Source organism: Oryctolagus cuniculus, chromosome 7, assembly GCF_051225735.1.
Source record: "Oryctolagus cuniculus isolate XC-2025 breed Fujian yellow rabbit chromosome 7, ASM5122573v1, whole genome shotgun sequence".
Taxonomy (NCBI): domain Eukaryota; kingdom Metazoa; phylum Chordata; class Mammalia; order Lagomorpha; family Leporidae; genus Oryctolagus; species Oryctolagus cuniculus.
In genome coordinates, this window is record NC_142873.1 from 162,240,749 (window position 1) to 162,253,222 (window position 12,474).

Below are 12,474 nucleotides of genomic sequence, written 5' to 3' on the forward strand. Positions count from 1 at the left end.
CCACAGGCAGAGGTCTCTGGTCCTGAGTGGCGACTGAAACGGACTGGGTCTCGTCTTCCTTGTCCCCGTGCACGGTGCCGCCTTGTTTTTGCACACACACAGTGTGCTGGCGTCTGTCCATGGGGACCTGGGGGAGGGGACACAGCGAGGCCTTCCCGCCTCTGCCTCACGTTCCGCTGCAGCCACCAGGGTCACAGTCACGTGCCCGCTGTCAGTGGCCCGCGCCGTGGCCCCTGCTCCAGCCCTGGTCCCGAATCAGCCATGCCATTTCTGCCTGGGATGCTCGCCTGGCCTCGTCCCATCTGGGTTGTAAAAGCCCAGCTTCCCATCATGCCCCGGGAGCCCCTCCCGCACCCCTCGATGCGTGTGCCTCCTCTTTCCGAACGTTCTGGGATCTTACAGTGAGGCCAGCAGATCCGACGGCCGCTGCTGGAAGGCTGGTCACTCGCAGGTCCCAAGCCAAGGGGGCAGGCTGGGCCAAAGCCTTCCCTGTGGTCCTGGCAGGAAGGGTGGGTGAGGCGGAGGACGTGGCAGGCCCACCCCCAGCCCCAGGGTGATCGGAGGAGTGCTGTCTCCTGGGCAGTGAGAGCCGGGGTGCGGTGGGTGGGGCTGGTGTGGGCCAGTTGGTCTGCGTGTCAGAGTTCTCTCAGGCTGGCCCGGGAGGCAGTCACCAGGCAGTGAGGCCCCAGCTGCCGGAGCGGGAGACTACGGAAGTAAGGAGGGAGCGGAGTTAGCGAGTGTGGTCCAGGCACCGCCCAGCACCAGGCTCCTCTGTCCCCAGGCCTTTGGTTCCGTGGCTGCTTCTGCTCTCCAGTCACAGACCCCCAGGGCTCTCAGCCGCACCGTCACCTTGACTGTCGCTTCGTCCCTCGCCTGGCTTTTCACGGAAGCCCCGTGATGGCGGGAGTTTGTCTTGTTCCTGAACAGTGCCTGCAGACACGCGGCAGATGTTTGTTGCACGAGTGAATGGAAGCAAAGCAGAGCCGTGTCCCGGGCGGTACCCACGCACTGCTGGCGTCGCCGTGACGGGCAGTGGAGGCGGTCAGCCTGGGATCCGGTCCCTGCCCCTGGTTTCGGGCTGCCTCGTGCTCTGTGGTCCTCCGTCCTCAGAGAGCTGCCTGCCTTTGCCAACGCCGTCCCACGGTGACTGACGACTTGAGGATGCGGCGTCTTTGGTTGTATCGGGAAGGACTCATTTGTTTAGAAACGATAAATCGTCCACAGTGGCTTACAGCAGAAGCGGCTCATTAACGCAGCAGCACGCAGGCCCACGGTTTGGTCCAGGGTCTGGGGTGATGCCGCCTGGGCGTGTTCTCTCTCTGCTCCCGGCTCCACAGGGGCTGCCAGTGGCTGTCGGCCTGCGTGCTGGCAGGCGTGCCTGTGTCTGCAGCCCTGACCTCCCGTGTCTTGTTGGCCGTGCGAGTCGTGAGTCTGTGTCTGTTCCAGGGAACTTCAGTGCTCTCATTGGCTGGGGGAGGGCCAAGCACTTTGACTTAGAACCCCACTGTGAGGGGCCGGCGCTGTGGCGTAGCAGGGAGAGCCACCGCCTGCACTGCCGGCATCCCGTGTGGGCACTGGTTCTAGTCCTGGCTGCTCTACTTCCGATCCAGCTCTCTGCCATGGCCTGGGAAAGCAGTGGAGGATGGCCCAAGTCCTTGGGCCCCTGCACCTGCATGGGAGACCCGGAAGAAGCTCCTGGATCCTGGCTTCAGATCGGCACAGCTCCGACTGTTGCAGCCAATTGGGGAGTGAACCAGCGGATGGAAGACCTCTCTCTCTTTCTCTGCCTCTCCTTCTCTCTCTGTGTAACTCTGCCTTTCAAATAAATAAATAAATACAAGAAAAAGCAGAGACTTATTTTTTTTAAAAAGACCCCACCGCGAGCCATGGCGAGATGGGGTTCCCAGGAGGCAGCTGGGCTGCTGATTCCGGCCGGAGCACTCCGTCTGGATGCCGAGTGACCCAGCAGTGGCTGCGGGTGCTCGTGACGGCGGCACTCCTCAGGGCCCGCTCCCTGCTGTCTCCTAGGGGCTGCTGGAGGTGCTGTCGGAGGTGGAGTGCCATCTGCGAGTGTCTCTCTTTGATGTCACCTACCGACACTTCTTCGGGAGGACGTGGAAGAGCTCCGTGCAGCCGACCAAGCAGCTCTCGAGGCAGCCGTCCCGGGTCGTCTTCAATGAGGTGAGGCCTCGCGACGCCGGGCAGGGCAGCTCCGCGGTGGAGGCGGGCAGTGCGGGTCCTGGGCTGTGGCCTAGGGAGGGCCAGAGAAGGCCAGCGCGCCTCAGACCCCTCGGAACGTGGCCGGGCGGCAGGTGCAGTCGCTGAGTGTAGGCTTAGCGGGGGGGCCTCTGTTCCCAGACAGGACCTCCCGCGGGAGCCGGGTGGGTGCACAGCTCTGGCTGAAGGTGAGGGGGGGACCTGGGGTTTGGATTAATTTAGGAAGTCATCGATCGCATCTGCTTCCTCTTCTGCCTTTCATTTCCGTTTTCTGTTTCCACCGTGGGGAAAACGCGATTCAGTCGAGCAGTGTGCCCGAGTAGAAGGTGGCAGAGTGCGGAGTCACCCCTGGGCCTGCGTCTCCAGACGGGGCAGGCCGCGCTGGCCCTGGTTGAGTCACCTGTCCCTGCTCCGGGGGCTCCGTCGGCTGCCCTGTGTTCCACGTGTTCTGTCTCCATGCGGCAGCACTGATCGCGCACGACCGTGGTCCGTGCCTGCTGTCTGGGGGGCCATCACGTTGGGCGCCAGGGGACGATGGTGCCACCCAACAGAGCCTGCAGCCTGGTGGGGTGACGCCCAGCATGGGATCAAAGGATTCCAAGTTGTGAAAAGTCCGTAGGGACCTGCTAGGGACAGGTGGCCTGCTTTGGCAGGGTGGTGAGGGAGGGTCTGGCACACAGCCGGGCCCCCCAGGGTGGGAAGGAAGCAGGCCCTGGGGCGAGCAGAGACAGTGATGCTCCCAGCGGGGCGGGGCAGCCGGCAGCTGTGGGGGGTGGGTGGGGAGCGGGGCCAGCACGGCAGCGCAGGGGCCGGCAGAGTGGGCCAGTTCTGCCGTGGAGGTCTCTCCAGGCCTGCCTGCTGCCTCACACGTGACCTTGACTGGGGAGAGCCTGGTGCTGGGACAGCTTGTGTGACCACAGCCATCCTTCAAGACATCGCTCCGGGCACCCCCTGTCCAGGGCGCCCCCTTTCCTGCGGGGGCCTGTTCTGACCGTGGTTGACCCGTGACTGAGCTGGCTGTGAGCTTGCTGCCGTTGCACACGTGGCGTGGCTTGTGCGTGTCTTGGCGTGAGTGGTGGAGGAAGGTGGTGCCTGAGTGAGGAAGGTCACGCGGGGCCCCGGTCAGGTGCACGTCCCAGGAGCTCAGAATGTGTGACGGCGCCGCTGGCAAACAGCTCGCGTGGGCGCCTCTCACGGGGCCCCCGGCTCGCGAGCCCGGGGGAGTGCACGCTTGCTGTGGGCGGGTGCAGCGACCCTTCTGTGGCCGTCTTGGTGCTGGCTGGCCCCCGCCCCTCAGGTCGGCCACTCGGGGCCAGCTGCTTTGACTTCCTCTTTCTCGCGTGTGCAGAGGGAGGCCGGAGGATGCCAGTGCTGTGTGAAGGCTTGTGCCGTGAGTAATGGCGGTGCAGTGACGGGAGCTGTCCTTCACTGTGGCGCCTAGGTCACTTCATGCTTGTCGGCTCCGTGGCGCTGTGTGTTCTGTCTCCATTTCAAGTGGAGGAAAGTGAGGCGAGGTGCGTGGAGATGGAGCCCGTCCCCCCTCACAAGGGGGCGCGTGGGCCTTGGGCAGTGAGGCCTGGGCAGGTTGGAGTGCAGCGCTGTGCCGTGAGCCCCTGTCCCTTTGTCCCGCTGACTGCACATCCCCGACACGGCCCCGTGGTCTGAGTTTTGGAAGTGAGGTGGGATTATGCTTTGAAACCAGCAGGGGGACGCTCTGTCCCTGAGGCTCCAGGACGCGTCCCTCCCTCGCTTCCGCTCGTCACAGCTGTCCACGTGCGAGCGCTTCGGCCCGGTCTGTGCAACACCTGCCCTGCGCCCTGCGCCAGTGTTTGTGACCTGGGTGGAAGGGGCGGGCTTCTGCCGCCCTGATGCTCAGGCTACAACACTGGTCGTGTTGTCAGAGCCGATCTGCAGGTCGGGGGTCCCCTGCCACACTGCCGAGGGGTCTGCACCTCCAGCTTTGCCGCCCCGGGAGCTGTGCCGTGGCCTTCTCATGCGTGGTTCACGTCTAAGTGACGGAAACAGCTTTGGCCCCTGCTGCACGTAGGGAACACCTGGGCCGACTTCTGTTGAGGTCAAGGGCAGTGGTAGGAGAGGGGCCCAGTGGAGCACAGTGCTTGAAGTTTCTAGAAGTTACCGAGGTGGGACGCAGGCGGGTTGGTGCAGGGAGCCGGCGTTTCAGGCTGCTGTTTGCAGCTGCTATGCCCACAGCGAGCAGTAGAGGCCAGTGGCGCCCCGGGAGTGAGCACCCGGCCTGCCGGCCGCACAGCCGCCGCCTCCTGTGTCTCCTTGACATTAAGGAGACAGGGAAGGTGGTTTGTTGCCGTGTAGGGGACTGCGGAGAATTCCCCTCTGCTCCGGGTGTGCCCATGTGTGGTGGGGCTCTAGGGGTCCCGCTGGTGGGCGTTCAGACACGACGGTGTGGCTGTGTGAGAGTGCCCGGCCGATTGATGGCCCTGTCCACGCTGCTGTGGAAACAGGGGGAGAAAACACCCTTTGCCCTCCGCAGAGGTGGTTCTGAGACTTGAGGGAGACATTTTTCTAGCTTGACCCTCAGCACTGGCTTGGGGCAGTGACCTCATTTGAGGCTGGCGAGCTGCTGGGGGCGGGGACCGTGTTCGGCGCCCCGGCTGTCCGGCACCCTCGCCCGGGGTTTCATCGAGCTGCCTGTGTCTTTACAGCCTGGGAGATGGTGCTCTGTCCTACCTTGCGAACAGCAAGGTCCCAGAAGGCTCCACACACACACACCTTTCTTTGCGCCTGAGCCGGGTGTTCCTTTCTGTAACTGATGAGGCTTTGCACCCTTGTGGGGTCTGCTGGGGGATGGGGGTGCCCAGAGGCGAGCGGCCCCAGACCTCGCTCAGCTCTGAGCTCGGAGTGCGTGTGCTCCTCCGAGACCGTCCCTGGTGGAGAAGGATTGCCCTTCACTTCCTCTGAGACAGTTAATAACTCAGGCTCCCTCTAAAAAGTCTTTGAAAAAATAATCCTGGCGGCCACAGGACCGCACTTCCACGTTTCCTTTCTGAGATGGACTCTCCCTTAGATCCACTCCTTAACTACGTGGCTCAGCTGCTGGTGGGCTTATCCCCCTTTATTGATGTTGGGCAGGGTGCTGGGCAGGGGTCGTGGGGTGCTCCGTACACAGCTAAGCCCAGGGCAGGGGTTGTGGGGTGCTCCGTACACAGCTAAGCCATACCTCCCCTGGGCCCCAGAGGCCCGTGTCGCTGCAGTGATCGGTAAATCACCGGCCCTGCCGAGTGACGCGGGTAATTGGGTAGCGTCCCTGGGCCGTGGCCGACGGGCTGAGAAAGCGACTCCTAGGCAGCTCTCATCTGTCGGGGTAACGAGAGCGGTGCGATCGCCCCTTTAAATGTGGACGCTGTCGGGGAACATCGGTGTCACCCGAGTGAGGCTCCTGCAAGCCCTTGCAAAGGCTTGATTCATCACCTGGTTCTGGGGGGTGCCGGGAGTCCCCCGCCGCAGGGCTGGGGCAGGGCGGGCACGGCCGCAATGGCGGTGCAGCCAGAGCTGGAAATGAGTGAGCGCCACTGCTGAGAGCTGCCACTCTGGGCCTGGTGACCCCCGCTGGGGAGCCATCCCCGTCTCTGGGACCCCCGCCTTCCTGGGCCTGGTGACTCTCGGAGGGGAGCCGTCCCCGTCTCTGGGACCCCCGCCTTCCTGGGCCTGGTGACTCTCGGAGGGGAGCCATCCCCGTCTCTGGGACCCCCGCCTTCCTGGGCCTGGTGACTCTCGGAGGGGAGCCGTCCCCGTCTCTGGGACCCCCGCCTTCCTGGGCCTGGTGGCTCTCAGAGGGGAGCTGTCCCCGTCTCTGGGACCCCTGCCTTCCTAGGCCTGGTGACCCCCGCCGGGGAGCCATCCCCGTCTCTGGGACCCCGCCTTCCTGGGCCTGGTGACTCTCGGAGGGGAGCCATCCCCGTCTCTGGGACCCCCGCCTTCCTGGGCCTGGTGACTCTCGGAGGGGAGCCGTCCCCGTCTCTGGGACCCCGCCTTCCTGGGCCTGGTGACTCTCGGGGGGGAGCCGTCCCCGTCTCTGGGACCCCCGCCTTCCTGGGCCTTGTGACCCCCGCCTTCCCAGCCGTAGAAGCTTCTGGCTTTGCGTTTTCCAGCGGAGAGTTTGGCTCGGCAGAGTGCAGCACACTCGTGCGGTTCAGCGTTGGATGGACCGGGCCAGGACAGAGGCCGAGCCAGGGGTGGACGCTGCGTGCAGCTCTGTGAGCTGTTTGACTTCCTGAAGGTCGTCCGCTAACGGCTCGCTTTCCTTGTTGACGTTTATTTATTGACTTGAGAGCCACAGAGAGGGAGAGATGGAGCCAGTGCTGCCATCCCTGGGTCCCTCCCCACACGCCTGCCATGGCTCTGGCTGGGCTGGGGCTCAGGCGGGGGCCAGGAGCTTAGCCTGGTCTCCTGGGGGAGTGGCAGGAGCACAGCGCCCGGTGCTGCCGTCCAGGGCATGCGTTGGCGGGGAGCTGGGTCAGGAGCTGCAGCTGGGAGTTGAACTCGGGCTCTCTGCTGTGGACTGTGCGGGCGCCCTAACTGCTAGGCCACACAGCCACCCTGAAAGTATATGCCTCCGGAACCAGCAAGGTGCTGGTTTGAGTCTGCTCAGTGCTGCTCTGGCCTGTGGCCCGGCGTTGTCGCAGGGCTGCCTGTCAGAGGTCGCAGGTCACGTGGCTGGGCCGCCGGGGAAGGCGGAGCAGCCCCTTCAGGAAGACGGCGGCCGCAGAGCCCAATTTCAGGCCTGTCACTGCGGGTGAGAAATGGAAACGTGGCCCGAGGCGGAATGCTGTGTTCGGAGATGAAGGCGTTAGGACAGGGGCGTTTACATGATTTATTAATCTGTTTATCCCGTCAGGGAGGAAGCTTGTCCTACGCAGACGCGAGAGGTGATGTGGGGGTGACCAGGAGCCCATCTCTCCTGTCTCGGGGCCCCCTCCCGCAGCTGATTTGCTGGGCTTGACTGAAAGTTCATCACACAGTGTCCGTGTGCCGTCAGCGCGTGTGGCGCTGGCATTCAGTCGGTGTGTGCAGACTGAGGGCGTGGGCGCTGGCGCTGCTCCGAGCGCCGTCTGGAGTTGTGCTGAGCCCCTGTGTTTTCTAGGTCCCTGTACACTCTGCAGCGTGAGGCCGGCCCCACGCTGGAGGGTCCGCAGGTGGGTTTGGGCAGAGTCGGTGTCCCGTCAGCAGTGATCCCAAGACAGCCGTCTGAACTGGCGTCGCCTGTCCGTCCGCCTTGCTCCCCGTGGCTGACGCCTGTCATTCCGGCTGGGTGCTTTAGATGCCGTGGTCGGACAGGAGACACAGCTCTGGGGCTCTGTTGGTGGCAGGAGGTTCTGTCTGGTTGTGGGTAGACAGAGGGAGAGGCCGTAGCCGTCCCAGAGCCGCTGGTCCCATGGCTTCCGGTGGAGCCCTTCCAAGGTGACCTGGAGCTTGTGTCAGCGTTGCCAATGTTTGTTCTCACTGCCGAAAGTGAAAGTGAGTCGTGTTCCTAAACACGGAAGGTGAGAGGGCCACACACTTGACTTTGGGTGGGGCTTTTTAGAAAGCGTTCTTGAGTCTTGGAAACAGAAACATAACTCTCCCTTAGTCCATCCACTTGTCAGCGCTAAGTGGTCATTATTTCATCATTTTGCAATAAGAGATAATAGAGTCACGATTTATACCTCGGGGCTGATGTTTTAATGTGTCTCTCTGTTACCCGGCTGACAGTCTGTGATCACAGGGAAGCTTCTCCCGGTGACACCGTGGTCACGGCTGGCTAAGGGGTGTGGGGGGGTCCCTGCAGGTTTCGGTCACAGCCCCCGTGGCCCCGCCCTGCGCGGGGGCTGCCTTGGTCTCCGCGGGTGGCTTCTCTCAGAGGTTTCGCCCCCAGCTTGGACGCTGGGTTTGGGGCCACCGAGTCCGGAGCCTCTGTTCCGTGTGGCCTTCGAGAGCCTGGGGGACGCCCCTCGCTGTCGGCCGCCCGGCCCAGCCGGCGGCTCTGTTTCTGTCTCCGAGCTAAAACAACGACCACGTTCACGTCAGTGGGGCGGCAGAGGGCAGTTGCTTCCAGCCCTTCCACCTGTGCGGTGGACCTGCTCCCCGGGTCTCCCTGCGCTTCCCGTCCAGAGTCAGGGGCCTGTGTTGATTTAGGGCGTGGAAAACCTTTCAGGATCAGTGGGGGTGCCGCCTGCTTGGCCTAGGTCCAAAAATACACTCTTAAAAATGTTTATTTTATTTGACAGGTAGAGAGACACAGACAGAGATGACACATACACACACACACGCACAGAGAGAGAGAGAGAGAGAGAGAGGGGGAGAGAGAGAGGGAGGTGAGGGGGATGTTGACCTTCCATCTGCTGGTTCATTCTCCAAAATGCCTGCAATATTGAGGGTTGGGCCAAGCCCAAAGCCCGGAGTTGGGAGCTCCATCCGGGTCTCCCACAGCGGGGCAGGGACCAGCTACTGGAGCCGTCACCCGCCTCCCAGGGTGCGTGTTAGCAGGAGGCTGGGGTGGAGAGCAGAGCGGAGACTTGACCCCAGCACTCCGGTTTGGCCGTGAGTGTTGCAAGTGGTGCCTCACCGGCCGTGTCAAATGCCTGCCTCCCGAAATATGTCAAGAAAATGTTTCAAGGTGCTTTTAAATATATTTATTTATTTGAAAGAGTGACAGAGAGAGAGAAGGAGAGACACACAGAGAATCTTCCATCTGCTGGTTCAGTCCCTAAATGGCTACAACTGCCCGGGCTGGGCCAGATTGAAGCCAGGAGGCTGGAACTCTGTCTGGGTCTTCCATGTGGGCCACCTTCTACTGCTTTCCCGGGCCTGGTAGCAGGGAGCTGGATGAGACCTGAACCGCCATTCCAAGCTTAACCTGCTGCACTGCAACGCTGGTCTCTCAAGGTGATTTTGTTGGAAAAGGAATTCACTGGGCTCTGCACTAGGTATCACTGCTTAGCACCTGAGACACCAAGGATCCCTCCTCAACACAGGGAGTCGAGCCTGGCAGTAAGCATGCTGGGTACGCCGCCTGTGTCCCGTGGTGGGCACCTGGGTTTGATGTCTGGTTCTGGCTTCTGACTCGGATTTCCTGTTAATGCAGACCCTTGAGGGGCGGGGGGTGGCTGAACTCATCGGGTCCCAGCCCCACCTCGGGAGACCTGGAATGACTTTCTGGGTCTTGTCTTTGGCCTGGCCCAGCTCTGTCCATGGCATTTGCAGGCGTTTAGGGAGTGAACCAGTGGATAGGAGCTGTGTGTGTCTCGTCTCTGTTTCCTTCTCTCTGCCTCTGAAATAAATAAATTAAAAAGCAAATTAAACAGAGTTAGTCCAGATGGGCCTTCATTCATGATGGCCACTCATCAGAGTCCTGGCGCGTTGTGAAGTTTCGTGTGCTGGGCGTCGGGGGAGGCTTGGCAGGTGGGGTCCTGCCTGGTGCTGCCCACCCCTGGGGCAGGGGGCTTCGCTGCACTGATCCTTGTTCCCGGAGGGCCCAGGCCAGGGCGTTGGCTGAGGTGGGCGGCTCCTGCCCCGGGAGCAGAGTCTGCCGTCCCAACCATCAGCTCCTCTGAGTGAGAAGCTCCTGCGGCAGCTTTTGGTGCTGTGGGGGTCTCGTTCTCTCCCCTGGCACCCTGGGGGAGGGTGCGGCCTTCCATGGGAGGGCACGTGGCAGGGAGACGCGGTCCTGGTGTGCGGTCCTGGTGCTTTGTGCGCGAGAGGGCCCTGCGTCCACACTCCTTCCTCCCCAGCGGGCTGTGCACGGCCGGGCCACCCTCCAACTTCTGTTTTGCAGCCCCTGTATTTTCATACCTCCTTGAACCACCCGAACATCGTGGCTGTGGTAGAAGTGGTCGCCGAAGGCAAGAAACGGGACGGGGCCGTGCAGTCCCTGTCGTGTGGGTTTGGACTCCTTCGGATCTTCACCAACAAGCCAGACTCCCCCAGCGCCGCCTCCCAGGACAAACGGTATCTTCCTGCTGTGAACCCCGTCGGTTTCCCGGTGTCCTTGTGCGGCGAAGCTACTGCTCATCCTTGGTGACAGCAGACACCTGGGTTGTCATCTCAGGCTGCTTCCTGCTTTGGGCTGTGGGACCGATGCTTCCTGCGTTGGGCTGTGGCTGGCTTTGCACCCCGACTTCTCATCAAGCCTGAGTGAGGACCTGCTCCGGTCCCAGGTGTCGGGGGGGGGGGGGCGTGGCTGGGTGTGGGCTGAAGTCCCGCCCCGCCTCTGAGTCCCTGGGCGGTTCTAGGCAGGTCATTCGGCCCTTTGGTCCCGAGTTCCCTCCTCTGTGTGTGAGGATGACCATAGTGCACGGCTCACGGGGCTGCTGTGTGTTGGGCCCTGAGCTCGTCACCCACAGGCACCCAGTGAGCAGGGGCTGTCCACAGACACTGGCTGAGCGCCTGCTCTGTGCCGGGCCCTGTTCAGGAGCTGGGTGTGCCGAGGTGGCTCAGTTCCTACTGGATCCTCCCAGCCGGGACCTGTCTCCCACATCCCTCTCCGGACCGGGGCTTCTCAGCCTTGGCCCCACGGCCACGGCCACTTGGGGCTGGGTGGTTTCGGTGGTGGGGGCTGGACTCTGCATTGGCGGGTGTCTGTTTAGCGGCACCCTGGCTTCTGCCCCCGGTGTCGTGTGTGCAGTGAGCCAACCACAGGCTTTCTAGACCCCTGGGGCGAGACGCTCCTCCCACACCGCGCTCCCTGGGGTTCTGCAGTGGGGGAGGGTGCCGGCCCCGGCGCTCCTGGCCTCTGGTGGCTGTGTGGGTGCAGAGGGTGATGGTCCCTGGCCTTGTTTTCCAGGTTGAAGCTTTACCACGGCAGCCCCCGAGCCCTCCTGCACCCGCTTCTCCAGGACCCCGTGGAACGTGAGTCTAGCACCCCTGTCGGCAGTTTTCCTGCCCAGCCCTGGGCTGTTGGCTCTCCACGGAAGCCGTCTGCTCGGCTCGTTGATTTCATGGGTTTGGGCAGACTTACCGTGGACTTGGAGTCGGGCATAACTTAAAGAACTGGAGTGCACCAGTCCAGAAGGAGGACAGTGCCCAGTGAGGACGTGGCCCTGGGAAGGGGAGCTGGCCTCCCTGTCCCCCCACAGTGCCGTCTGTCACTGGCCACCAGGTGCTCAGTGAGGCCCTGAACCGGGAGGTCGCTCATCACCCCAGCCCCGCGGGGGCTTCCCCTCCTGTGCCGACCCGAGGTGGAGCGTTCAGTGGGAGAACCCACCGGACTCTTGTCTTCTGGAAGGTGCAGAGGGACCTGCCCCACAGCAGGGTGGGGGGCTTCCTGCTGTGCCTGGGACTGGCGCCTGCCAGGGATTCGGAGGGAAGGATGTGGGGGCCCCTGTGCCTGCCCCTGGGGGTGCTGCCTGGCTCCCCAGCAGGGAGCTGTGTGTGGCCTGTGCCAGAGTCAGCCCGACACCCCGCACCGGAGCTGGTGACGGTCTGTCGATGGGAAGGATCCGGCAGAAACGTGGTCCTGGTAGGAACCTTGGCCCTGGGTACTGTGCGGCTGCATGGAGCCCCTTGTCTGCCCCGAGTTCTTCCCCCGCGGTGCCCATAGGCCCAGGGTGTGTGTGTGTGCACGTGTGTGCATGTGTGTGAACACTGGGTGTGTGTGCATGTGTGTGCACGCGTGTGTGAACACTGGATGTGTGTGTGAACACTGGGTGTGTGTGAACACTGGGAGTGTGTATGTGCATGTGTGTGAACACTGGGTGTGTGTGTGCACGCGTGTGAACACTGGGAGTGTGTGTGCATGTGTGTGAACACTGGGTGTGTGTGCACATTGGGAGTGTGTGCACCTGTGTGTGCACATTGGGAGTGTGTGCACGTGTGTGTGAACACTGTGTGTGCACGTGTGTGCGAACACTGGGCGTGTGTGTGCACGCGTGTGTGAACACTGGGTGTGTGTGCACGTGTGTGTGAACACTGGGAGCGTGTGTGTGCACATTGGGAGTGTGTGCACGTGTATGTGAACACTGGGCGTGTGTGCACGTGTGTGAACACTGGGTGTGTGTGCACGTGTGTGTGAACACTGGGAGTGTGTGTGCACATTGGGAGTGTGCACATGTGTGTGAACACTGGGTGTGTGTGTGAACACTGGAGGTGTGTGTGTGCATGTGTGTGTGAACACTGGGTGTGTGTGAACACTGGGTGTGTGTGTGTGCACATGTGTCTGTGTGAACACTGGGCACGTGTGTTTGAACACCATGTGTGCATGTATGTGAACACCGGGCATGTGTGTTTGAACACCATTTGTGCGAA

The 12,474-nt window shown here is 62.5% G+C and overlaps 1 protein-coding gene across 8 annotated transcripts in view; it reads left to right on the top strand.

Moving 5' to 3' along the window:
- Window positions 1-12,474, top strand: part of NPHP4 (nephrocystin 4) — a 116,214-nt gene that overhangs the window by 11,135 nt on the left and 92,605 nt on the right. For all 8 annotated transcript variants that reach the window (XR_016211317.1, XR_016211318.1, XM_089301561.1 and 5 more), the window contains 3 exons: window positions 2,029-2,181; window positions 10,007-10,179; window positions 11,015-11,079. Coding sequence is in view for 6 of the 8 variants with exons in the window: in XM_089301561.1 (XP_089157687.1) it covers window positions 2,029-2,181; window positions 10,007-10,179; window positions 11,015-11,079 (391 nt within the window). In the remaining 2 variants the exon portion in view is untranslated. The remainder of the gene's footprint in view (window positions 1-2,028; window positions 2,182-10,006; window positions 10,180-11,014; window positions 11,080-12,474) is intronic.